Below are 25,683 nucleotides of genomic sequence, written 5' to 3' on the forward strand. Positions count from 1 at the left end.
TATTGTCCTGTAGTCCTCAAATGATGTAGCCTTTACCTTTTTTGGAATAGGAAATAAAACTGATCTCACAAAGTCTTCCAGCCAGATTCCTTCCTCATAGATACTACGAATCAGCCCATATAGCCTCTTCCTCCCACATTTTCCTAAACATTTCAGTAGTTCCACTGGAATGTTATCCACCCCCACGGCCTTATTTAGTTTCATCTCCCTTAATGTCCTTTCTATCTCATCGTTGAGTATGCCTGGACCTAAGCTATCTGCCTCTACGTCATGTTCCTTTTCTATGTCTAACTTTGTTGGTCTAAGTTTTTTACTGTACAGTTCTTCTATATATTCCTTGATGATGGATTCCTTAAATGATGGATGTATGTATGTGTGGGTGTGTGTGTGTGTGTGTGTGTGTGTATATATATATATATATATATATATATATATATATATATATATATATATATATATATATATATATATATATATATATATATACATATACATATATATATATATATATATATATATATATATATATATATATATATATATATATATATATATATATACACACACACACACATACATATGCATTCATTATTTACAATACGTCTGATGGCCTCTATCTGGAATTGGAAATCCTTATTAAAAAGTGGTGTATGTATAAGGCTGTTGATCATAAAATAAATGATGGAGAGCTCCAGCTAATGTGAATGAAGGAGCAGAAATGGATGACTAGGCCAGTACATGAGGTTTATCTAAACACTGCAGATCCATATGTACTGCCACAACATGTACCAATGGAGATCCAGGAAGTTTAATTTCCCATTAATTCCTCTTACCAAGTAAAAATCATCTCCTTCACTCTGTGCCTCTTCCCCCACCCTCTCACTCTGTGGTGACTTTATAAAGCTATAGCACAGAATGAATACACCAGAAGATGTCAGCTTTTCTTTGAACCAAGTTGTGCAAAATAACATTCTGTGAAACCAACTAAGTATGTTTCTTAGAATCATTAACAGATAAGGCCTAATATTATCAAAATTTAAGACTACCTCAACAAATACTTTGGCAATACCATGAAAAATTAGGCAGCATGACTAGCAGGTAGACAAACATACTGTGTTGAAATTCTCCTTCTTGATAAGGAAATGTTCAAATATCATAAATAATCAGAGTTGCAGCAACTCAGAGATTATAACATATAAGGCTAAAATATGATGCGATTAATTCTGAAGTCAGTTTCATGTCAAAATTCATCAAACTCTTATGTAGATCGTTGCTCCACTGAAGTAGTTGAACACATTCACAAAATTCTTCAATAGGTCTTCTATGACTGAGGCATTTACCAAATTTTGTTAGAGTGAACACAACTTTTTAATTACTATCAACGTGAAGAGAGTCACCACCACCAAAGTTGAGAAAAGCACTTTTAGGCATTCAAAGCATTCATAAAGGGACTAAATGTAATTCAGATGCAAAATATATCTAATTACCATTTACCAGCCCAAAAAGGGCTTAATAATTTTAAAGATTCTTTCATCAACCACAACAGAATGAGATATGGTGTCAAAAATTAAGCAGATTACACCGCAAATACATTTGACAATAATTTATAAGAATTAGCATTGTTGCCTCAACCAGAAAATTGTGGAGACCTTTTGCTACTTCTTGCACCACACCCTGAGTTCCAAACACAAGGGAGCCCACTCACGTTAAACTAACAACACCATTAGGCACAAAATCGGAAATGGGTTGTCAATGGAAGTGGAACAGATCCAACTAAATCCTTACACATTGACTGATTCAAGTCCAAGCAATTCACTTTGCTGACCTGACTAAGCCATTATATACCAGGCACTTGCCCACCTGCCCAAGAACATAATTATTAAAAGCAGACTAGCAGAAATAGTTGTTTTTGATGAACACAGTACAACCAATGAACAATCTTGCAGTCTTTTTGAAACTAAACCACTCTCTTCTATTCTTACCATGTTCTACCTCTGGACACAACCACAATCTCTCAAAGGCCTCCAACCTACTCGCAAACTCCCTCTGCCATGGGCAAGATTTGTAGCTACACAAAAGTATGCTCCAAAAATTAAATTAAAAATTACAGGAATTAATTCTTAACCCCTTCATTTAAGGTAGAAGTTCATCACCTCTTCTATGAATTATGTATATTGACAACAGGATTTTAGCATAACTCCACCGGGAAGATTGATGAAATGACTAGCAATGCAGTCAGCATCATTGTGTTGAAATTGATTTTTACTGAGATTTGGCCAGTGGATATATTATATTCTTGTCCACCCAGCTACATCATGAATGGCTATTTTTCCCACCAAAGGTGTAATTAATATTGGTCAGAATGAGTAATGAATTCAAGTTGCCCATCCAAGATGATTATTGCTACGCTACATGTCAAGATGAAGATTGAGAATGTTATCAGAGGGAATGTAAGAGGTGATGGAATGTACCTAATTCATCATTCCACATCCTTTCAAGCAACCTCTGTTATCATTCTGCTGTTTCTTCACATTAATAAAAAAAGAAATCCTGTCACTACTCTAGATTCCTAATAAATGCAAGATACAGCACTTGCTTTCAACAGGAGCATTACAGAGTAGGCACACCATTGGGGGGATACCATAATTGCAAGAATTTTCCAGGCTGGCAAAAGGAGAAGTCATGTTTGAGAGAGAATTGAGATTTTTCTAATTATAAACTGGTGCCTTATGAATATTTGAACAAAAAGTACTGAGAATGGGTGTGTAACACAATTAATTTCATATTGCACAATGTGAAAAATGACTTCTCTTGAGAGATGAAAGTTCACTGTAAATTTGGATATATTTAACTTGAATCAAAAAGCTTCATCAAAAGAAAATGTTGTCATGATCATAACTTACTATATATGGAGTGTTTGTCAGTGTATATCCCCTCCAACAATTGAATAATGGAAAAAATGTCAAGGAGGGAAAAATAGCAGCACCACCTGCTGCTCATACATACCCATGTATATTGAATTCCTCAAGCCATGCTCATAATTGGAATATGCTTATCACTGAATAATTAATCATTTAATCTAGTCACTGATTGCAGTGTCAATGTATCATATACTATTACTTCTCTTTTTTGTTTGGATGAGATCACAGAGTAAGTAAAGTCCCTGTATGTTTCGGTGCCTTTGAAAATGGGCCACTTCAATTAATAGTTCCATGGTAAAAAGACACTTAAACTTGTGAAGGTGACAATAGGTTATGAGCCCAGAACAATTAAGTCACCAACTACATCACCATAGTTAAGTTTGGATTTTGGGTGTAAACTTTTACAGCCAGTATTTGTGTTTTATGGTAAATTAATTTTGGGATGAAACCATGTTGCACTTCAAAGGTTGTATTGACTCTTAATGCAGATCCAAGGTTTGGTTGTTGACAAATTACATGATTCTTATGACTACCATGACTGAAAATTTTATTTGAAAAGCCTATTGAAAAATGTAAAAACTGGGTTTCTGCAACTGGTGAACTGCATGATATAGCTGGTATCCCATCTGATGAAGACAGAGACAACAAAGCGATCATGCCCCTAAATTTGCTCACGTTTTCATCCAAATATATTTGCATGTATGCTACTGCCAGACTATCAGGAATGCTTGATCTGAATTAGCAAAGGTTAATGAAGATATAAGTATGAATCAACAAATAGCCTTGCTTGATGTGCTCCTGAATGAGAGGTGGGACAAGAAAAAATCCAGGGCACTGACAATGGATTGAATAATGATTTGATATCTATTGTCATGTTGTGAGGATTTCTAACAGAGCATAAACAGATGGGAATGGCATTGGAGAACTCAAGTGTTTGCATAACCTCTCCGCCTGTATGAACTAAGTTACTTCTGCAAGACTGTACTTGTATATCAGATGAGGCTTACAGTCAGTCAGCCGTATTAGTCTCTGGAAAAAAATCACAAGTGTGTGCATCACAGAAGATAATCAAGAAATCTCAGCAAAACTACTATCTTAGGCATAAGAAGAAAAATCTTCATTGTTATGAATGTGGACAGAAGGGACATATTTAAACCTGAATGCTAAGTAGAATTTCTGATTTTTCAGTAGAAAGGGATCACACACCACAGAAAACCAATACAACGAAGAAATATCACTGGAACAACAAGCAAAGATATGGTGCTTCCAGTTCATTGACTGGATTGCCTGTAGGTGGCATACCCAACCAATAAGATTTCTACTTAGATTCTTGTGCCTCAAGAGCAAGCAGAAGACAGCAGATAAAGCAAGCAGCAGCGACAGCAGAGAAGCTGGAATTGGAGCACTCTGACACTATGAAAACCTTTTCATATTTGCTGGAGACTAATGATAAGCTGCCTGAAAAATTTTTCTTTTTATAAACCAAAATTAGAGAATGCTACAGGGTGCAGGATAAAATCCTTTAACACAGACAGCAGTAAGAAGCATGTGGATGAATGCATAAGAATTATTTCAAACAACATGGGCATTGAGCATCATCAGTCCTGTTCACACCGAAGCAAAATGGAAGATTTGAGAGAGCATTGAGAACTGTTCGTGAAATGGGTAGGTGCATGGTAACAGGCTCTTTGCGTTGCCCAAAAGTTGTCTGAAGCTTGCTCAACTCATAGTACTTCTTTATAGAATAGAGAAGCTCATCATTCAGTTTGAGTGTTCCCAGAAGAGTTATGGATGGAGCAGAAGGTGGACATCAGCAATTTCAAGGTTTTTGTACATTTTATCTACGTTCACATAGCTCAATAACTATGCATGAAGTGGGATCCATAATCAAGCCTGCATGTTTTTGTAGGTTTTTGAGAAGAAACAAAACGTTATCGCCTCATTATCTCCAAGAACTCAATAAAGATTATCAGATCACATGATGAAGTTATGCTTCAAAACAGTCATCTGAAATACAACCTTAAATCCAGATAGTCAAACACAAATGGTTTATGTTTTTCCTTGTTTAGCTACATATGAGTCTGAAAGTCACCAAGTGAATGAAGCCTGTGATGGGTCAAATCAAGAGGTGGATGCACTGGATCAGCCAGAGGTATGAAAAAAGAATTACCACAGGCAAGGGTTGTTGCTGAGAGACTTAGAAGGGAATTTCATCTGTCCATGAGATTTAAGGATTAGGTGGTACATCAAAATGTGAGTGGTGATATTGATCCTGTTAGTCTTAAAGATGCTATGTCCAGACCTGATTGAAAATGTCGTGAAAAACCAATGCACCAGGAGATTAAGTTACTTAGAAAATATAAAATCTCGGAATCAGCTGATAGACCTGCAGAGGCTAAATTTGCTGCAGGTAAAAGGATGTTTAAACTTAAAAAGCCAAATGACAACAGTGTGCACTACAAGGCCAGACTTATTGCTACAGGATTCACTTAACAGTATGGAGTGGATTATAAAGAACTTTTTTCTCTAGCGGTTTGAGGTTCAACTCTACCAATTCTGTTAGTTTTGTCATTTCAGAACAAGTGTGATATTATCCATTGAGATGTAACAAATGTTTTTCTTCATGTAGATTTGAAGGGTTTTGTGTACATGTACCAACCTGAAGGATGCATTGAAATGGGCAATGAAGGAAAAGTGTGTAAACTTCAAATACCTTTATATGGATTAAGTTAATCTTCACTAATTTGGAATGGCAAAATGATAAAGCGTTTAGTTACCAAGGGTATGATAATTGTAAACTCGAGCCATGTGTTTGTTTTAATTTTGAAGATAAGGGAAAAATAATTGCAGCCTTACTTGTAGGTGACATTTTTGTGTTTGGAGATAAAGTTAACACAACAAAAGACTTAAGTTAAATCTCATGACCAAGTTTAAAATTCAGGATCTTGGTTTTGCCACAAATGCACTAGAAAAACATATCAGGGAGAACAACATTATTTATCCTGACCAGAGCAAATAAACTGAGTTTATCCTATTAAGCATGACAGGGAAATGCCAAGCCTGTGCATATTCCTATTCAAATAAATTAGACTCTTAAACGGGGAAAAATGTGGAAATTCTCCTAACCAAAATTTGATAGGTTGTCTTATGTACCTTGATGTAAATAATAGGCCACACATTACTCATGTCACCAATGTATTGTCTCAGTATAATATCTCTCATTAAGAGGAGCACTGCCAATGTGCAATTAGAATATTGTGATATTTATAATAGAGATATGACTGCGATGATATGACGTATTATACAGAATATGCTTTCAATTGGGAAATAATGTTGTATCTTGAGAAGGTAAAAAGCAAAATTTTTTCATGACTTCAAGCACTGCTGCTGAATATATGGGATCACTCCAAGGTGCCAATGATAATAGCCAATCTACCCAAAATATTTCGAACAACAGAATGTCTCGTAGTGAGTGAAACATGTTGATGCATAATATCATTTTCAGAAAGATGCAGTGGAAGCTAAGAAAACTGAACTTGAGATCTTCCAACCGAGCATTTATTTGCAGATTGGCTCAATAAGCCCCCATATTACCCCAAAAATAAGAAATTTGTAAAGGAGTTAAATTGTCTCCTAAGTTGTGAAATTTTTTTGGTAAAACTGAGATAAATGCATAAATTCTTGTAATACAGGAGTACCTAGATTGAGGGGATGTATTGATATATTTTTTTATTAACTCATTTTTGATTCATAATCTAGTAACTGATTGATGTCATTGATGCATCATATCACTTCTCTCTTGCTGTATGCTTGAAGTAGAGTGAATGGTGAATAAATTCCTGTAGCATGTTCTTACACCTTCTAAAATGTCTATTTTGTTCCATAGTCCCATGACAAACAGACCCTTAATCATGCAAAAGTAATTATACTTACAATTCTATGTTGTGTATTGTCGACAGGGGGCAGTTATTGTCCGCTTTGACATGGCAGTGTTTGTGGCACTTAAGGTTGCAGTCACGGCACTCGTAGCCTTGCTTCCCTATTCGCCTAGCCACCGACTTGGTACACACCTGGCAGGCCGTCCCACTGCAACAGAAACACAAAAGACTCATGACACAGGATCACTGTTATTATTACTTGTGTCAATCATTTCCCATAATATTAGATACAATGATTTGCCTGATATTAAATATCAATAGGTTCCTTTCTAGTTCTCCTGAGTGGGCGGCCATTTTCATGTCAAGGCACTAATATTCCATTCCTTGAATCTTACAACCCTGTTAAAGAGTAGTTTATGAGTTCATCAATTCTTCGAAACAAAATTAATTTATTTGACCAAATATAGGTATCTATACAAAATTGATGATAACTACTAAGTTCTAGATGCACATTATACATAAGGTGTGCGTTATCGATGGGAAAATACGGTAATATATTTCAATAAATCACTAAAAAAAATACCATCAATATGAGCATCATAATGCAATATGATAATTCAAAGATGAATAATTTTAACACTGCTCTTGATAAATTAAAAAAATTATGGAACAAAATAGAGCTTATCCCAACACTTTAAGAACTAAAAAAGTAAATAATAAAATAAAAAGAGTGATACATTTTGGTTGAAGGACAAAGATTTCCCATTTCAAATGCATTCATATATTCCAAATACAAAATACTTAGATAGGACTAAATTAATTAATTTCTTAAAAAATTAGATTTTCTAATAAAATATATTTGCAGACAACTAATACTCACAATTATGATAGTTATGAAATTAAATTATCAGCTTGTATTAAATTAACCATCCCAGATACAAAAGTTACTGCAAAAATCACATGCTTTACCAAAAATAAATATTTTATACCTTTTCAATAGTACCTTACAGTGCCACATAAATATTCTAGCATAATTATTTCTTTGACATATGAGCTATGAGCAGAAAAAATAGTTCTCTGAAATTACAATGAAAATTAACATTAAATCACTCTTAATCAATTTAGGCTGAATTGCACAGAAACCTTCAAAGAGTAAATTAAATTATATCTAACCAAAGTAATGATATCTTAATATAGATACATTTTCCAAAACATCTACATGGTATTTTTGTATCTTGAATTTTTAGGTAAAGTTTTATTTTTTTGGCCCGCATTAGATCTATAAATTTAGGCCTAAGTTCCATTAGATTAGCAGATGTGTTTAGATGTGAGCATATATTGTAAAACCGTAGTTCAATTTAAAAAACTGAAGTTCACTGAAGTTCTGAAACTGTAGTTCAATTTAAAATCTTGAAAAAATTATACCGCAAAATGCTTAATGATGCTAAAAAGTCGTGTAACAACTATAGACTTGATCAGGCAGAAAATAAGACTAAGGCCATATGGGAAATAATTAATGAAGCCAAGGGAGCAGGAAAACAAAGAGTCAAACTCAATATCAATGACCCCAAAGGCCATCCTATCTCCAACTACAGCATCCTAGCAAATAGTTTCAATGAATTTTTCTCCAAAACAAGTGCCCCCCTAAATCCAGCTCACCCATTGGAGCCAAGCTTTACCAGCTCTTGCAAATCCTTATTTCTTTACCCCTGCACAGACATAGAATTGAAAAATATTTTTCAGAATCTACGAAATAAATTTAGTTCAGGATTGGATGAGATTCCCAGCCCAGTTCTTAAACGCTCATTTCATCTGATCAGGACACCTCTATTACATATTATAAATGAATCCCTGCTGCAAGGAATATTCCCACCTCCTTTGAAAGTTGCAAAAGTTATCCCGCTCTATAAAAAGAAAAGTAGCCCCCACGAAATGAATTCTTATCGCCCAATATCTCTCCTAAATCAGTTTAGCAAAATATTTGAGAAAGTGTTTCTCAATCGCCTCATCCCATATGTTGAATCTGAGAAGATTCTGTCAAAATTTCAGCATGGTTTTCGGCAGAATAGGTCCACCAAATCTGCTACTTATCAGGCAATTGATAATATATTGACAGCTCTTGATTGCAAGTTAGAATCTGTAGGAATGTTCTTTGATTTTTCTGACGCATTTGGCTCAGTAAATCACAATTTACTATTGCAAAAAATGCATAAATATGGCATTAGGGGCAATGCACATGACTGGTTAGTCTCATATCTTCAGGGCCGTCAGCAGCACGTGGTATTGCTCAATGATGGAAAAAAATTCATCTATCCGGGTAAAGTTGTATGCCAAGGTGTCCCACAGGGTTCAGTTCTGGGTCCTATCCTGTTTCTCCTCTACATTAATGACTTACCTGAGAATATAAGAACCAACGAAAGGGATGATCCACTCCTATTTGCAGATGATACCAGTATCATACTCACTGCCTCTACAGTCCAAAGTTTAACAAACAATGCTAAACAAACCGTTCAACATCTGAACTCATGGTGTAGCAGGAATCAGCTGAATTTAAATGTGGAAAAGTCCCAACTACTTTACTTTGCTAATAAAAACAAAAACATGGCCACTTTTGCAATTGAATCAAGTGGAAAACTAATTCCCCAAGCGCCCCATGCAAAATTCCTAGGAATAGTTCTAGACGGGCGGTTGTCCTGGTGGGAGCATATATGTCACCTGGGCAAAAAAATTAATACCATTTGCTTCCTTATTAGAAGCATCAGGTTTACCGTAACAATGGATGTCCTCATGTCAATATATTATGCAAATATCTACTCCTGTATAGTATATAGTATCCTTTTCTGGGGTTCTTCTCCGCTTGCAGACACAATATTTAAAATTCAAAAGCGAGCCGTACGGCTAATTGTCAAAGCAGAGCATAATGCTCCTTGTCGTCCATTATTCCATAAATTGAACATTCTACCTTTGCCATGTATTTATATCTATGTATTACTGGTGTACACCTTTGTAAACCTTTCAATGTATGACACAAATTGTGGTATTCACCACTATGGGACCAGGTCTAAAAATGATCTGCACCGAACTTACGTAAGAACTAGAACCACCGCACTAGGCCCTAAATCTATGGGTCTCCTTATGTTTAATAAGCTAAACGAGGACCTGAAATCCAGCACAAACATTTATCTATTTAAAAGAAAATTGAGAGCTTTTCTTCAAAGGAATTTGTTCTATTCTATTAGGAATTTCATGGAACATGAAACTTAGAATAGGCATATGTATTTACATTGTGTATTATTGTATATATTGACGTGTCCTATACTATGTACATTTTTTTTGTATGATGGTCTCTGGACAAATAAAAATTATTATTATTATTGTAATCAAGAATAGGTATCTAAGTTATCAAATTCCATCTTTCTTCTAGAGAGGTGTTCAATGATAAGAGTACTCACCCAGACAGGTGCTTGGCTACAAATGTGTGGTCGTTGTATATATGCAGTTTCACACCTTTCTTCTTCCATTTAGTTTTCGTTGCCATGGTGATTGGCACCAAATAATGCCTGAGAGGAACAAAATTCAGGAAAAGGTAGATTAAAATATGCCTTTTGGAGTTAAAGCACCTTACAAAGAATATTTTAATTGACATTTGAGGAATTATTCATAAGATTCAAACAATTACATGGCACACCACAATGTATTATTAATTATTATTTTATTGTTGTTTTTAGTTATCAGGTTCTCCATGATACATATGTTGAGAGAAATATGGAATGAAACTCCTAGGCAGGCAGCCTTTGGAAGAACAACTCTCCTGCCCCATCAACTCATAAGGATGCCGAGATCCCAAATTAGAGTGATCCCTTGCAAAATCAAAATGGAATATGTAATACTATTAGGGTAACATGATGGTCATTTTGCTATACCTAGTACAATGTACAGGTACCAGTGTCACCCTGAATTTGGTGCCATGAATTACCTTTGATTCCATTCATACATTTCCCCCTATAACTGGGGGATCCATACCAATGGCCAATGTTCCATTTGGCAAACAGTGGATTTATTCTATGAACTCTTACGAGCATTGTTGATAGATTTAAATATACTAAAAATGGTTTACTATGGCTGCTTTTAGTCACATATGAGCTACGGAATTATTTTCTGGGGAGCATTACTTTGCTTCATTAGAGTTTTTATAATGCAAAAAGATGTATTAGGGATATAGCAAATATAACCCCATGGCAAACTTGCATACATAATTGGGCAGATTATGTTTTCGACTACTTTTCAAGGCTGCTATTACGGGGGCTTCGAAGGTGCATTTGGGGTTGATCACACGACAGTGGTGATTTCCATTTGTGTGCACCACAGGGGAGTCAGGACAAAGGGGTCCTGATCAACCCTTAGGGGCCCAAGAGGAAGAACCAGCCCCAGCCTGATTTGTGCAGGGCACAAGACCTCCACCACCAGCCTAGTTGTCCCTAAGGTGGTCTAAGGCAGTAAGCCCCCAAGAGGATCTACCATACCCTGACAGACTTGATGACTTGATTTACAGCACTGCATCTGAGGGTGGCCATGCAGTCCAGCAAGGGGATGACCAAGCCCATGGACAACCAATTTACTTGAAATTTGGCATAAAGTTTTCAGGGCATTTAGAGAAGATTTGAACTGAGCAAAGAAGCATTTAAACAGAGGAAGGAAGTTAGGTAAATTAAAATTTTTTTTAAATCTTTTAATAACACATCTGGGTTTAAAAAAAAATTGGTGCCTTTATGAGAAAATGCTATCTTGAAACTGGGAAGTTAAATAAAAAATATTGGTGTAATCAGATAGTTCTTTCTAATATTTGTAATGCCCACCACATGACAGCCTAGCCTGTTGATCTTAGAGAGGAAAGAGTTAATGACAAGGCCAAAGATGCTAAAAAAATATAAGTGAAAAGGAGTAGTTATTATGTTAAGCGATTCCCAAATTTGGTTGCTAATATGGACGTATGAACAAGAATTAAAGTTCCCGAGATATTGTAGGTGTGACAAAAAATGGAGAAAATTAAATGGGCAGATATAAGAAAAAAAATGAAGGCATGGAGGAAGGGAATACAAAACACGGCTGTGGGTGAAATTCAATGAAGACAGGAAGAGTGGATGCTGAAAGAGATTATATCACAAGATGTTGAAAAGGATGTGGGTCATATGTGTACATATATCCATGTAGAAAGCAGAATGCTAAGGCTGCAAGCAAAGGGAGAAGGAAGAGAGAACCAACATACTCCACATGCACATGGTAGACAGTAATTGGGGCTGAAGAATTGTTCTCAGCAATGTGGACACCCTTTAGTAGTTTGGTGTAATGCTGGGCATGGGTTAGAAGCATTGAAATACTTTATGCCTCTGAAGTGCCAATCAGAAATCTGCCTTTGAGTGATAGTCTACTGCTACTAATACTAATTTCAAAAACAGGCACAAAAGAAAGCACCTTGAAACAAAATGCTTAAATTCCTTAAATAATACCATATTAATAACCTCCATAATCTTGCCCTTTCTGATGATTTAGAGAATGTACAACAGTGAACTTATTTAGTTACTATCATGTCTAAATAATATCAGCAGTTAGTGATACCCACTGATGTGGACACTGCTCACCTTTTGATGCCATTTTCAACGGTTTCAAGGACCAGGGTTGATGCTTCATTGACATAAGTCCTTGTTGATGCTCCACTGATTCCAGATGCCTCACTCAGGCTGGAACGGGTTGAGTTACCATCTATGCCCCTTCCTCCCACCCCTGGAACATTCAAGTACCCCCCTGCCAACATAAAACAAGAGGAAATGAGCTGGAGGTCATGAACAACCTAGGGCTGTACAAGAAGTTCCGATGATAATAAGAGAAGAGGAAGAAGATGCAGAGGAGGGAGCACAGCACTGGTGGTACCATTGCAACCACCCATCAAACATACAAATAACAGCACCACCACCTTCCCAAATTTGGATGAACATTATTAATCTAAATGGAATATGAAGGACAGAAAAATGATAAGGAGATTTATTAATAATCCAAGCAAGGCATTTAAAAATTTTATATATATATATATATATATATATATATATATAATATACACGCACACATTCAAACATGAAATCCTGCCAAACGGCGAACAAATACTCATTCACATAGAAATAGATATAAGGAAAAAGGATAGGAACATATATAAAGGACAAACACTTTAAAGGTGGGGAAGGCGGAATCAGGAAAATCACGAGTGTAAAAATATTCCCTAGACCAGAACTTGAACTCCGGATCTTTCCACTTGCCGGGCAGATGCTCTCAACCAATATATAAATTGAAGTTTATGGACTTTTCCCTGCATGACTCATTTTCATTGACTTGGGTGTTGCAACACAGCAGAATAAGTTAGTGTGGAGTGGTGTTGAATTTCATCAGTGGCGGGACAGCACATAGATCTGGTTTGAAGATATTTAATCCGAAATTATAACCCTTAATTCTTATTCTTTTTAGCCCACACAAAGGGCTTGAATCCAGGAGGTGTCCATAATAACCCATATCTTATTAAATATGCAGAAATCACCTACATTCATTGCCTTTAAACTATGTGGATATTATGTGCATAATATTGAAATATGCTCGAAGATGGTTTATGATATAAAACCATACTCATAAGCTATTACCAATAAATTCATAACTCTAGGGTCACTTACTTCTCAGTAAATATATGTTTCCAATAATAGAAGTAAACTTGAAGGACATCCATCCCATAGAAAATATTGTTAAGAAAAGTGCGCGATTATTTTTTCCATGGCTGAGTTGGGTTAGATTTCTATTGCAAAAACAGCTAAGCTAGGGTTCCTATTTTCATGACAGGCAAGTCATCTGTTACTGTTATAATATGTAAGATGCCTATTGTTGGTACCATTGCTCTTCCAATATCTTCAGTGAGCCCATTTAGTTCCCACCAAAACTTCTAATTAAAAGTAGAATAATAGTTTTCATGAACCAGGTGACTCGTTCATTTGGTAACTCAAATGTCTCCAAAGTATGAAAGTGTCCTATTCTACGCAACACTATAAATAATATTAATAATGCCTTCATTAACAGCAAAATATGAAGCCTACAATACCACATCCATGGTGCTTGCAAAATCCCAATGAAGCATTTAGCTAATGCTTGCTTTATTTAATCCCAAATCTAGAATCATACAGTTATAATTTATAGAGAATTAACTCTTCTATGAATTACGCCTTTCATTATCTTGCTGACTTGGAAGTCATTGTGAATACCTTAATATTATTGCCATTAAAAACTGGGGTTTCTTTAGTTAATTACTTAAGATGAAAAGACAAAAACCATATCATGGAAAATCTTTCTTTGCTAGTATTTCTTTCTATTGTACGTGGGTAAAAGTCAGAGTTGCCCTTCTCTTCTGATTATTACCTTAATTTGGATACAAAATACATCAGCTTTTCTGAAAAACTTCCAGTAAAATGGGTAAAATGTATTTCCTGTACTAGTAAAATACCATCATGTACATACATTAAGGTTTTCACATCTCTATTACCCTATGATGCTATCTATCATAGGTGTGCTGGTGATTATTTCCAAACAGTACCCTTGGATTAAAAAAAAATCTACTCATAAATGTTTCTACTAAAGATGCTCTTCATCTTACGCACATTATTTTATTTAAAATGAAATTCTACTGACTGTGATTAGTGACATCCATGTATTGTTGGCACTTTTTACTTTCCAAATTTAATAACTTTTTATCAACAAATGCTAAAGACAACCTGAAGGGCTCACTATGCACCATCCTCAAACATATCACAAAGCTTCATGGATATCTGTGAATCTAAACTGTTCCATGAAAAATCCACTACCAACAAAATATTGCTTCCTGGCACTATAATGTTGACATTGTATTCTGCATGGAATGGAATATAAAGATTGATAAACACAAGCTATTTAAATTCCATCCACCTACTATAAATTAAAATTATAGTAAATAGTAAATAGAAAAATTTGACGACTTACTTTTCTTAGATCTAACCATGCATCTACAAAATTGCACCCAACTATGCAACATCTACTTGAAACTCTCTCTATGCAACTGACCATGCAATACATTCATTTTCTAAATGTCGCCCTCCCCAAAGGAAATAAATCGTCTGCTTCTTGAATCACTACTTTTACATTCCCATTCCCCCTAATGCCTTCAGTCAAAAATTGAACGGAATAAAACATTGATTATGCCAATGGTTAAAATGCTGCTAAATTGTTGACCATATTTGGCAAAAGGAATAAAAACAAGTAGCCACCAAAAATACGTATCCTTACACACTTAGAAATATAAAGGACACCACCCACTGTGCCGTGGTGCATTAGCATGATGAAGCACAGAGCCTGTCGCATAGAAATTTATTTTGTGATTGATATAACCTTGGAGAATTTTAAGTACATCCCTACATGTAGTAACTGCCATTCATTTGCATGCACTGGTATGATATGCTGATATACCATTCCCTGAATATCCAAAATTGATATGACAGTCACCACTTTGGCTACGTTCTGTATTGGTGTTGCCGGAGATTTTGACCAAGAGGTGCTTCATTGTTTGCTCTAAGGGTCAAAATGATGTAGCCAAGGTTCATCTGCGGTGATAACCTTCAAAAGAAACTCCCCATCTTCCTATAGCATCAACTGCAAACAAACCTGCATCTGAACAAGCATTTATTCTGCTATATGAGCAGTCTTGGAACCCACCACACACGTCTCCTGTGTAATTTTTCTGTTCCCAATGTATGGGTAGGTGTATTGAAATGAAATTTTCATTATTTCTAATAGTGCTCTAGATGTTATTTGATGATCATTTCTCACAATGGCGGCTACGTTGTTAATGTTTACTTCCTTAAGAGCAGTGGCTGGAGCTGTGGGTCTACCTTCCTTTAAAATGTGTTGCATCTCCTCTTTAAGCATTAAACCATCTTAAATCTGTGTTATACGGAAGAACACACTCTCCATAAGCCTTCTGTAGCATGACATAAGCCTTGGGTGATGGTTTGTTCAGGCAAAAGTAAAATTTCAATGCAAAATCACATGTTGCCTACATTTTTTCCAAAGGAAAACTTAATTTTTTCCACTTACAATTGCTGCTCCTGAAACAATGCCCGGCCCGGGTCAATTCAATGAAAGTTAACCAATTACACATTACACAAGGTAACAATATAACATGAAATTAAATATTTGGGTAATAAAACATAAAGAGTAAAAGCTTATCGACAGTCTTCATTGAGCAGCCCTCGAAGATAAAGTGATTCATTCATAAAAGTTTTGGTAGAGAGAAAGGGACATGGATGCATTAAAATCAGAATGGTAAAGGAAAATCAAGAATGAAACTATCAGGTGGGAGAACCTAATCTGGAATGATTCCTCTTTATTCCTCCAGACTTACATTATACTTTTGTTCCAGTTAATCTTTCACTTTAAAACTTATTTCACCTCTTTCAGTGGTTCCACTGAAGTGAAATGTAATCCGATCTCTAACAAAACCATTACCAAACAATTGATTCTGTTTTTATAGTAACTCTGGTTTTACAATCCTTAAATAGTCACTACCCAAGACACAAGTCTGTCCAGATATTTGTAAATTTTACATTTCATTGGATGGGACAAAAACGTAGATGTAGTCATCAGTAATTGACTGCCGAGACCAAATATTTTCACTAATTTGACCAAGTGTTGAAAGGAATACATATTTTGCAACTCAGTACAAACCCTATGTTTTTGTTAGAACTTATTTCTTCCTTCATTTATCAGGGTTATGCTTCTTCATAATTTGTACCAATGTAGAGGGTGGCACCTTAAATTTTCTAGTTTTGAATTACTGTACTTTTGGGTGGTATACATTTAAATGCTCTGGGTGCGTATAAAAAAATGTATCATTCAAATACTTTGCATTGAGGCGATAATTTAAATTCAGACTATCTAGGACAAAAACAATGCAGGAAGAGAAGAGTCAATGATATTATGAACATTGATAATACAAAGTTCGGCACTATTATAACATTTTTCTTACCATGATGCATTATCATAGTTTCATGATAAAATGTTGACCATATGAAAATAACACCATAAGTATGACAAAAAACTTTTATCTACAACAATATCACCTAGAGACAATTAAGACATGCCTACTGCTAAGGAAATATTGGTGAAAATATTACAATTATGAAATGCATTTGTTCATTTAATGATTATTAATGAATTGTCTGCCTCTGAGAAGGTAGACATCTGTCTACTGTCCGTATCAAACTAAGGCAAATAAAGACACAGTCACTTAGAAACCAAAAGGATCCTCCAAAGATACCTACTCCTCCAATTTCAGCAAGATTATTACTTAAAGATGACATATTCTTCAGTTATAGGAGCAAGGAATTTTATAAACATATACAATTTGCTTTATGCAGTATGGTATTATTTTACGAGATAAACTCTAAATAAATGATGAAGCTATGATAGAAAGATAGAAGATTTATGTGGTACAGTGTATGTATTTTTAATCATAATAAACAACATGGAAATGAAATTAACAGAATTTGCAAAAATTAACATGCTTTAAACCACCCTTAGGTAAATGCATTCAAGGCTGTATTCCCCAAATGCTTCTGCAAATGCCATGACATCATAATTGTGGCTATTACTTTAAGTAGAAATGAGCATTTTAATTATAGATAAGAAAATTTTGAGGAGAAGGCATTGAGAAGAATGGAGGTAATGATTTGAAGCAGGGAGGGGAAGACATAGGACAAATTTTTTCACGTTTTTCCATGTTTCACATACATACACATAGGAGAAGAATAATGGTGTGGGGAGAAATTTGAAGGAGGCAGGAAATACGGATGGAGAGGAGATTACAATGAGATAGGTAGAGTGTGATACTGTCTGGGATATGAGTGATATATATGAGATGTTCGGCAGGTACAGGGAGGAAAAGAGAGTAAGCATGAAAGGAAGGTAGGAAGTAAAGAAATGCCAAAGAAGGAAATAGCATAGGGTAAAAGAGATTTGCAGTAAGCAGGCATCCCATGCAATATATAGTAATAGTTGTCAGAAACAAATCAAAATCTACATTTGATAGGCATACAAATTATGAACAGATGTTTCCCAAGCTGGGAATGGTTGTAGACCAGTAGATGTAGGGAAATTAAATGGAAAAAATGGGACTAAAAATGTTGTCATTAGGTACTACCATGAGGAAAAAAGAAGAATTATGTATTAGAAACAATTTAGGGACAGGAAATTTGTAGGAGCTGGTCCTAGAGTCAGAGAGGAAAATATATGCTGATGGCTGGCAATTTGAAAGAGAACAGAATCAGTAAGATGAAGTACGACAAAAATGGAGAGACATCACAGAAAAAGAGTGTGAAAAGGGCAAGCAACAGCAGAAAACCAATGGTGATAAAAGGACCAAATAAGCATTTCACAAGGGCAGACATATTTTTCTCCATGAGAGGATGGAAGCAGAAGCAGATAAAACAATATTTGAAGTAATAAGAGAAATGGGATGGCATAGGAGAGTGAATGAGGTGAAAGAGATTAATGTTAACCAGCAAGCAAGTTTAATGAATCAAGAAGAATTGATATACATCCACTACAATGGTGGAAGCAATCTGAAGACAAATACAGGTTGGCCCATGTGAAAAAGTATTAAGTAAATCTACTAATGGCTGGCTTCCTCCAACAAGGAAACAATTAAAGAAAAAGCAGGCATCTGAGGAAGATGCCTGCTTTGTGGACATGAGGTAAATGACAACAACAGTGGAAAGGAGAAGACTAGGAGAATCAGATTTTGATTGAAATATGGAGGATTAAGGTGAAGATCAAGTTGACACATATAACTGCTAATGAAAAGGGTCTAAAAGGATGAGAGACAAAAGAAGTTTGGCGAAGACTTTGAAAACAAGAGGAGACTTCGTTTTACATAGATTTTCAGACACAATCTGGCCTGATGAAGACTGACAAAGAGGGGTAGAGGGAGGGAAGATCCTAGAGCTGCTGAGGTAACACATGGATACTGACTGACCGGTCCTCAATGCACGTTATCTCCAAAACAAACCTTCCAAGCAGAATTTCTATCGGTAAACCATAGAATTTCCAGCCTGTAGCATCACTATGGGGCACAAGTAAGTGAATCATGCACATCTGATTGTCAATAACCATAAGGAAAACCCCAAATACTTCTTTTTGGACATGAGAGAATTTTTAACAGATAACCCAAATGAAAATAGAACATTGCATAAAGTCAAGTGAGCAATTGCATGTCAATCAAATTCCTGGATTTAAACTGCAACAGAAATTATTTTCATTGATCTAAAACAATAAATGTTTTGTATGATAACACTGTTATAAATTCCTCCTCGGCTGAAAATGTTAATTAAAAAAAATTATAATATCATACCATTAATGATTGGGATGAATGCCCATGGCTGTTTCTTTAGAGTTTTGCAATACACTGTCCCACTTGAAATAGTGTGGAGCAAACTGGTGACTTTCGTGAGTCACAATCACACACATACACACACGCAATCAGGTTTTTTGATGACGAACTCAGTAATAGTGGCAATGGCAGTAGCCTATAAATCAAACTTAAATAAAAAAGAGTGAAGGAGAAAAACAATAAAATATAAAGAGTTGTACACAGTCAGCCACTTAGGGTTGCTTGGAGCACAGTGTCCCTCATGAGTAGCAATCACACACACACAAACGCAAAATCAGGATTTATGAAGAGAAATAACGAAGAGAAAAAAACAAATAGGATTCAAAGGTCACTGGTATAAGAGCTCTTTGCTTTCCACAAACTTGAGTGGAAGAGTGAATTTGATTGTTATCTTAGATTGAATGTTCCCCCATCCCTTTTCCGTTTGCATATTCTTGAACTACCCCACCCTCCTAAAGAGTACAACATAGACAAATAGGATTCAAAGGTCACTGGTATAAGAGCTCTTTGCTCTCCACAAACTTGAGTGGAAGAGTGAATTTGATTGTTATCTTAGATTGAATGTTCCCCCATCCCTTTTCCTTTTGCATATTCTTGAACTACCCCACCCTCCTAAAGATTACAACATAGGGCATTCATTCTAATAGTTTACTTTACAGTTACAATCACATTCTACCAACTTACATCATACTGTCAATGAATGATTTGAATATGGAAGCAATACAAATAATGAGAATTAGGTAAGAGGTAATTATGCTAGCTAATTTACTAGGAAGAATGATAGTACCTAAATGCTTTCTACACTTACCAATCCAAATGCCATTAATTCAGGAAGAGATGCAAGAAGAAAATATCACTTAATTATTTACTAAATTAATAGACATGCACTAAACAGCAACAACAAACATATTACAGACATTATGAATAAAATTCAATCAATAATATATTCCAGCCTTTTAAAGAATAGAAGCATCAATTTCTTAGTTAAATGTATATTACCCATAGAATAAAAATAAATCATATAAACCATTGCTCATTATGGAATAAATACATACCAGATAAGTGACAAATAGAATCAGAAAAAAGTCAAATGCTATGCAAGAAATATGGACAATGCTTCACATTATTCTACTAAAGGAGAAATTAGTAGCTTATCTATTTCACCACAATGTTGAATCATTATTCACTGGTTACGAGCAATTCATGACTGAAGTAAATATGGGCCACACCGAATGAATTCATGGCAAATGAAAGCATTGTAGAAAAATATTTGTGAAGAAATTTCCAATGTATTTTAAAATTGTGCTCTCTTATCAAGAAATTCACATTTCAAAAATAAAGCAAACACTGTCACACTTCAGCATTGAGAGATCATAAAAAGGAGGTGGGGAAATATGAATAGCCCACAAACTCCACAGTCATACTTACTCCACGGCAACTCACTGCACAGTGACATTGCCGGCATATTTTTGAAATAGTTGTTTTCCCTTTGCAGTAGCCCAAAAGAACAATGATATTCCTCCTCCTACTCTGAGGATTAAAATGTCCAATATTATCTTTGATTCAATGGATCCTGTTAATACATCTGTGGGAAATCGTCTCCTTGTTACCACTTCAAGCAGTAGTGCTCTCCCTTTGCTGACAACAATCATGCCATTCTCATTTCTTATTGGTAATTTAATAATAGTAAAAGACGGAAATAAAGAGTCTGCACTTTGCATTTGAGTGGTCATGCCAACAGATTAGGTTGCCTCAAAAAACAGCTGGTTAGCAGTATCAACACAGTAACCAACTAGTCAAATTTATATCTAACTATCTGCCTCCTTCACAGAATATACCACTAAACTTCATAACTACTTTAACACACCTGAAATTAAAATTCACTACAAAAGATAGGAACAGAGTCAGAATCTGCCCAAAATTAGGCAAATATAATTGAGTGCACACTGTGGCTTCTCTAGTGTTATGGGAGCAAACGACCTATTGATCATCGATGCAACAATTTTGGGATTTGAAAAAAGAAATGGAAAATAAGGCATCCAGGAAAAATGTAAATGTCGACTCCATAATAATCATATATTTGGCACTGTAGAATAACTATAACTATCAACTATATCCAAAACACATCAATAGATAATATTTATGAAATGGTATCATGTTGACATGCAAAAAATGAAAACAGAGAGCAAATGCTGTAATATTATGCCTATAAAATTTTGGTTGGTATATTTTAAATATTTTTAGACTATCCAAATGCCTTTATTCTTAAGTTATTTCAAGTTTAATTCTCAAGGTAGTCTAAGAAAGATGAAATTATTGAATTTATTACTTCTCTTTTAGCCAAAGAATCTAAATGAAATGATGCTGTTTCGATGCACAGAAATCCCTAAGAATTATACAAAACTTTGTAATTTCTAGTCAGTTGTTATTGATTTTTCAATTTATCACTTATTCTGTGAAACAAATATATGCTTGAAAAGGAAGATGATCAAAATAACTGTAATCATGGTGACTATTTACCTCAAATTACAATTGACAGAACTTAAATGTGCAGTGAATTTTCCATATTTTGTGTCCTTTTAAAAAAATTCGTAAATGAATGTATTCACTTACCTTCTTTTCACAAAAAATAATGAAATTTAAGTAATTAGTATTTAAATGCACACTTAATGCATAAATGCACCATATGCAATACTAATTTCCATTTGCAATGTGGAATATTATTTATTTTAATTAATTCATTTACAGTACTAAATTTTTTCCCCAATTTTGAAGTAATTACATTGCTTACTTTATTTTGCTTTTTACTATTAAAACAAGGAATATCAGAAGTCTAGGAAAGAGAAGAGTAAATAAGTGAAACATAATAAGAACTGAGAAAGAGGTTAAAGAATATGGCAAACATTGGGCAGTGTAAGAGAAATTAGTTAATAGGAGTGAATATTCTGAAAGGAAAAATGATCAGACTCTTATTTTTTAATGTATCATTCACAAAAAGTAATGGTGTCAAGGGTATAAGCAATGCAATGTGCCTGCTGTTCTTACTTAGCACGAGTATGTTCAAGTTTTTACAAGATTGTCAGACTTGTTTGAGTGTGTACTCTCTCCTGGCCTCCACCACAAGGGTAAGCTTGGTCTTATTAGGTTTCCTCCCAAGGGGCTGCTACAGCCTCCTTGTGTCCCTCTTTACTTTTTATTTATTTCAGGTTGAATAAATACCAGAGGAATAAATACCATATCTTTCCACCTATATTAATCTTTGAATTTTTCTTGGTCTAACTCTATTTGTACGACTCTTGGTAATTACCATTAAATTTTGACAATGCTAACTTGGCATTTGACCTGATGCATGTCCAGTTCCTAAAATTGAAAAGGTACCAAATCTACGATCCCATATACCAATGTTTCTGTTTTTTTACATTAACTCAAGTTTTACTAGAGGAAGCAACATTATGAAGCTCATGATACAATATATTTCTTGACATTCATTGATGCATTCTTCTGAGTAATATAAATTTGTTTGATTTGAAAATAGCATAATAACTCGTCTATCATGGTGTAGTTTTGAAGTGGATGGAACATTGACAATTATTACACTTTTTACTAGCTGCTTTTTATACTAAACATACTAGTGATGCTGTGACAGAATTATCTGAGAAAACTCAGGGTTAACTATCAAAAATGTTTTGATTGTGTCTCTACTTCCATCAAATCTCACATTTCTTCAATTGTCTGAGGGCTACAAAGATTAATTATTTATCCTGATGCTGATATATGAAGAGGAATGCATTAAGCATGAATTAAAGGTACATATACTATAATGTCAAGAAAATGAACTCAGTGGAAGGGTGGAACCTCTTCATCCTATTATTATTTGACCATAGTGTCTATCTATTTCTACATCTGTCACAGCTTAGTGTTCTGTGGCAATGAGCTGGGTCAATTTTCTTGACATAGAGAACTCTTAACATTGGACAAAAGGGAATGAGGTGTGTCTACTTGGCACCTGCTGAGTGTGCTGAAACGTCCCTCGCCCTGTCAGCTGAGATGGACCTCGCTGCACCAGGTGGTAACACCCCCATAGGATCCACAGCACCGCCTCTGCCAGAGCCCAGTGATTCGCCTCGGTCCCCTGGATCCATCGACTTGGAGCGTGTCCTGGAGCGCCCAAGACGACGTTTTATCGTGCCAAAGAAGTCCCTCCTCTTCCGACGACTCCTCCCACGCTCTAAGCAACACAGTTACAAATTAAATCAAACAAAGTCAATGAGATCTCAAGGGAGAATAAGCTAATGCTAGGCAACTTACTTCAATCATACCCAAATTTAATCGGCCATTGAATATAACAGTTTGTCATTAAACTTATTTCTCACTTCTGTTACTCATGCTGTTATTGAAACTAAACCAAAAATTGGCAATCATGTATTAGAGTAGTATTTCAATTACTTCAACAATTATTACTACACTATTGAGACTGGAAGACTGAACATGAGGTTGTCCAATGTTCATCATATAGATCACCCCACTCCTCATGGAATTTGAAAGTAGTGAAATTTAGAGACATTATTAGGTTAACATTATTTTTTATATTCATTCTAATTTAATAAAATATAATACTAAAGTAAAGGTAATTTGAAGATAAAATGGAGTGCAGTATAAGGCATACAACATAACAAAATTCATTAAAAAATCAATCCCTAGTCCAAAAAGTCCAGGCTAAAAAAAGCCATTTATACCGCATAATGAGTAGGTCTGTGGCCACCGTTTGTCATCCCTTATAAAACTGACATCAGTTACTACTCTGACCTTATTAAGTAATCTATTCAACTTTTCAAACCCATTACAATAGATTTTTCCCTAGTTCTTTTTTAAATCTGGCAGTAAGGTACATAAAATCCTTAAATTAATTTGGTTTTGAAAATAGGCATGTGCTCACCGCAATCTTTGGTGATAAAACTAGCCTCATTAATTACATATGAAACTCTGCTAAACTTTATGCATGCATTTGAGATCTTCAAACTTTTCCAGGATGTCTTATTTGATTCTTTCTTTTCAAAATGAAATATATTCACCTACACCAGAAATAAATAATACAATCCAGCCCCAACCTTACATCAATCAAAGATGTATACTTCTATCCTGTTCTCATAATACCCTCACCACATGATAGCCAATTCATCAAAACTAGTTATGTTCTCTAATAAATTTGATTGTAGGTAAGCACATTGTTTTAACATATAGACCTAAGTGTGCATTTTAATTGACTTGTAAGATTTGCACACACTCACCATCGGAGCTCTGTGAGCTGACAGTTTGTCCATCGACGTCCATGCCCACCGCTCCCGCCTCCCTTGTCCCTGGCTGCTGGAATCGACAACATGGGGAGAAGATATTGTTTCCACTAGTGCAACACATCAAGTATGATGAATATTAAATTAAGTTCACAAAATATTTAGGCATGTACATAATCAGAGCGAAAAATATTTGGTATAACACATCACCTACAAAAAGGACCACTAAAAGGAAGTGGAAAACTATGAATAGTCACCGTTGAGTCCTTGAATTTTGAGAAAATCCTATTTCCATGTGTCATTACATGTGACATGATTTGGTTCCGTGGAATTGGACTATGAATGGTGTGAAATTTATATTTCCATTAGTTGTCACTTCATTTAAATTTAGGTTCCAGGATGCATCATTACAATTCACTTTGAGAAGTTGTCTCTAAAATGGATGTTTGGGGGCAATGCTGAGAGATGCGTTGTAAATTGTAATTAAGATGTTTGAAAAAATGTCCAAATATCGTAATTTCATCAGCTAACTCAAAATGACTGCACTGCTTTTTGAGTCTGAAGGGGTGATTATTGTGAGTCTAGGTGACTGCATATGACAAATTAAGATCCCATCAAAAACAGCATTGTTCCTTGATTGATTCTATCATTGTGAAAACTATGAGTGTACAACAAAAATTTGGGATAATTGGGCATGATTAATTTATATCAGAAAATTTTAAGAATTGATTCAAGTGGTGAAAGGGGTGTGATGAGGATTATCACAGCTAAAATGGGGTAATGACATAAAAAATGAGGAGAGCATCCAAGTTAAACCTGATGAAGAAAAGCTACCATTAGCCAAAGAGTTGGACTGGATTGAGATGTGGAGCAATGGATGGCTGGAGACAGAGGAAATGGCCAAGAATGAAATGCAGTGCAACAGAAAGGTGAATGTTAAGATGAAAGGAAAGATATCAGGCGAGACCTGTGATGCAGAGAAATGGCTAGTTTAATGAAACCCAGGAAATGGATGTTGCTGAGGATGTTGAGGTGAATGTGCAAAGGTGCTACCAGGACAGGCAAGAATGGAATGATCAGATCACAGG

At 35.2% G+C, this 25,683-nt stretch overlaps 1 protein-coding gene across 5 annotated transcripts in view; it reads right to left on the minus strand.

Annotated features, from left to right (window-relative positions):
• The window catches only part of LOC139695407 (uncharacterized), a 108,635-nt gene that overhangs the window by 11,929 nt on the left and 71,023 nt on the right, over positions 1–25,683 (minus strand). For 3 of the 5 annotated variants that reach the window (XM_071594145.1, XM_071594143.1, XM_071594146.1), the window contains 5 exons: positions 24,593–24,668; positions 23,311–23,532; positions 12,439–12,601; positions 10,252–10,359; positions 6,855–7,007 (listed from right to left, as the gene is read on the minus strand). In XM_071594145.1, coding sequence (XP_071450246.1) covers positions 6,855–7,007; positions 10,252–10,359; positions 12,439–12,601; positions 23,311–23,532; positions 24,593–24,668 — 722 coding nt within the window. Of the gene's footprint in view, positions 1–6,852; positions 7,008–10,251; positions 10,360–12,438; positions 12,602–23,310; positions 23,533–24,592; positions 24,669–25,683 lie in introns of all 5 variants that reach the window. The other 2 variants (XM_071594144.1, XM_071594147.1) reach the window with 2 other exon arrangements.

Source organism: Hetaerina americana, unplaced genomic scaffold, assembly GCF_022747635.1.
Source record: "Hetaerina americana unplaced genomic scaffold, ioHetAmer1.1.p SCAF_6, whole genome shotgun sequence".
NCBI classification, from domain to species: domain Eukaryota; kingdom Metazoa; phylum Arthropoda; class Insecta; order Odonata; family Calopterygidae; genus Hetaerina; species Hetaerina americana.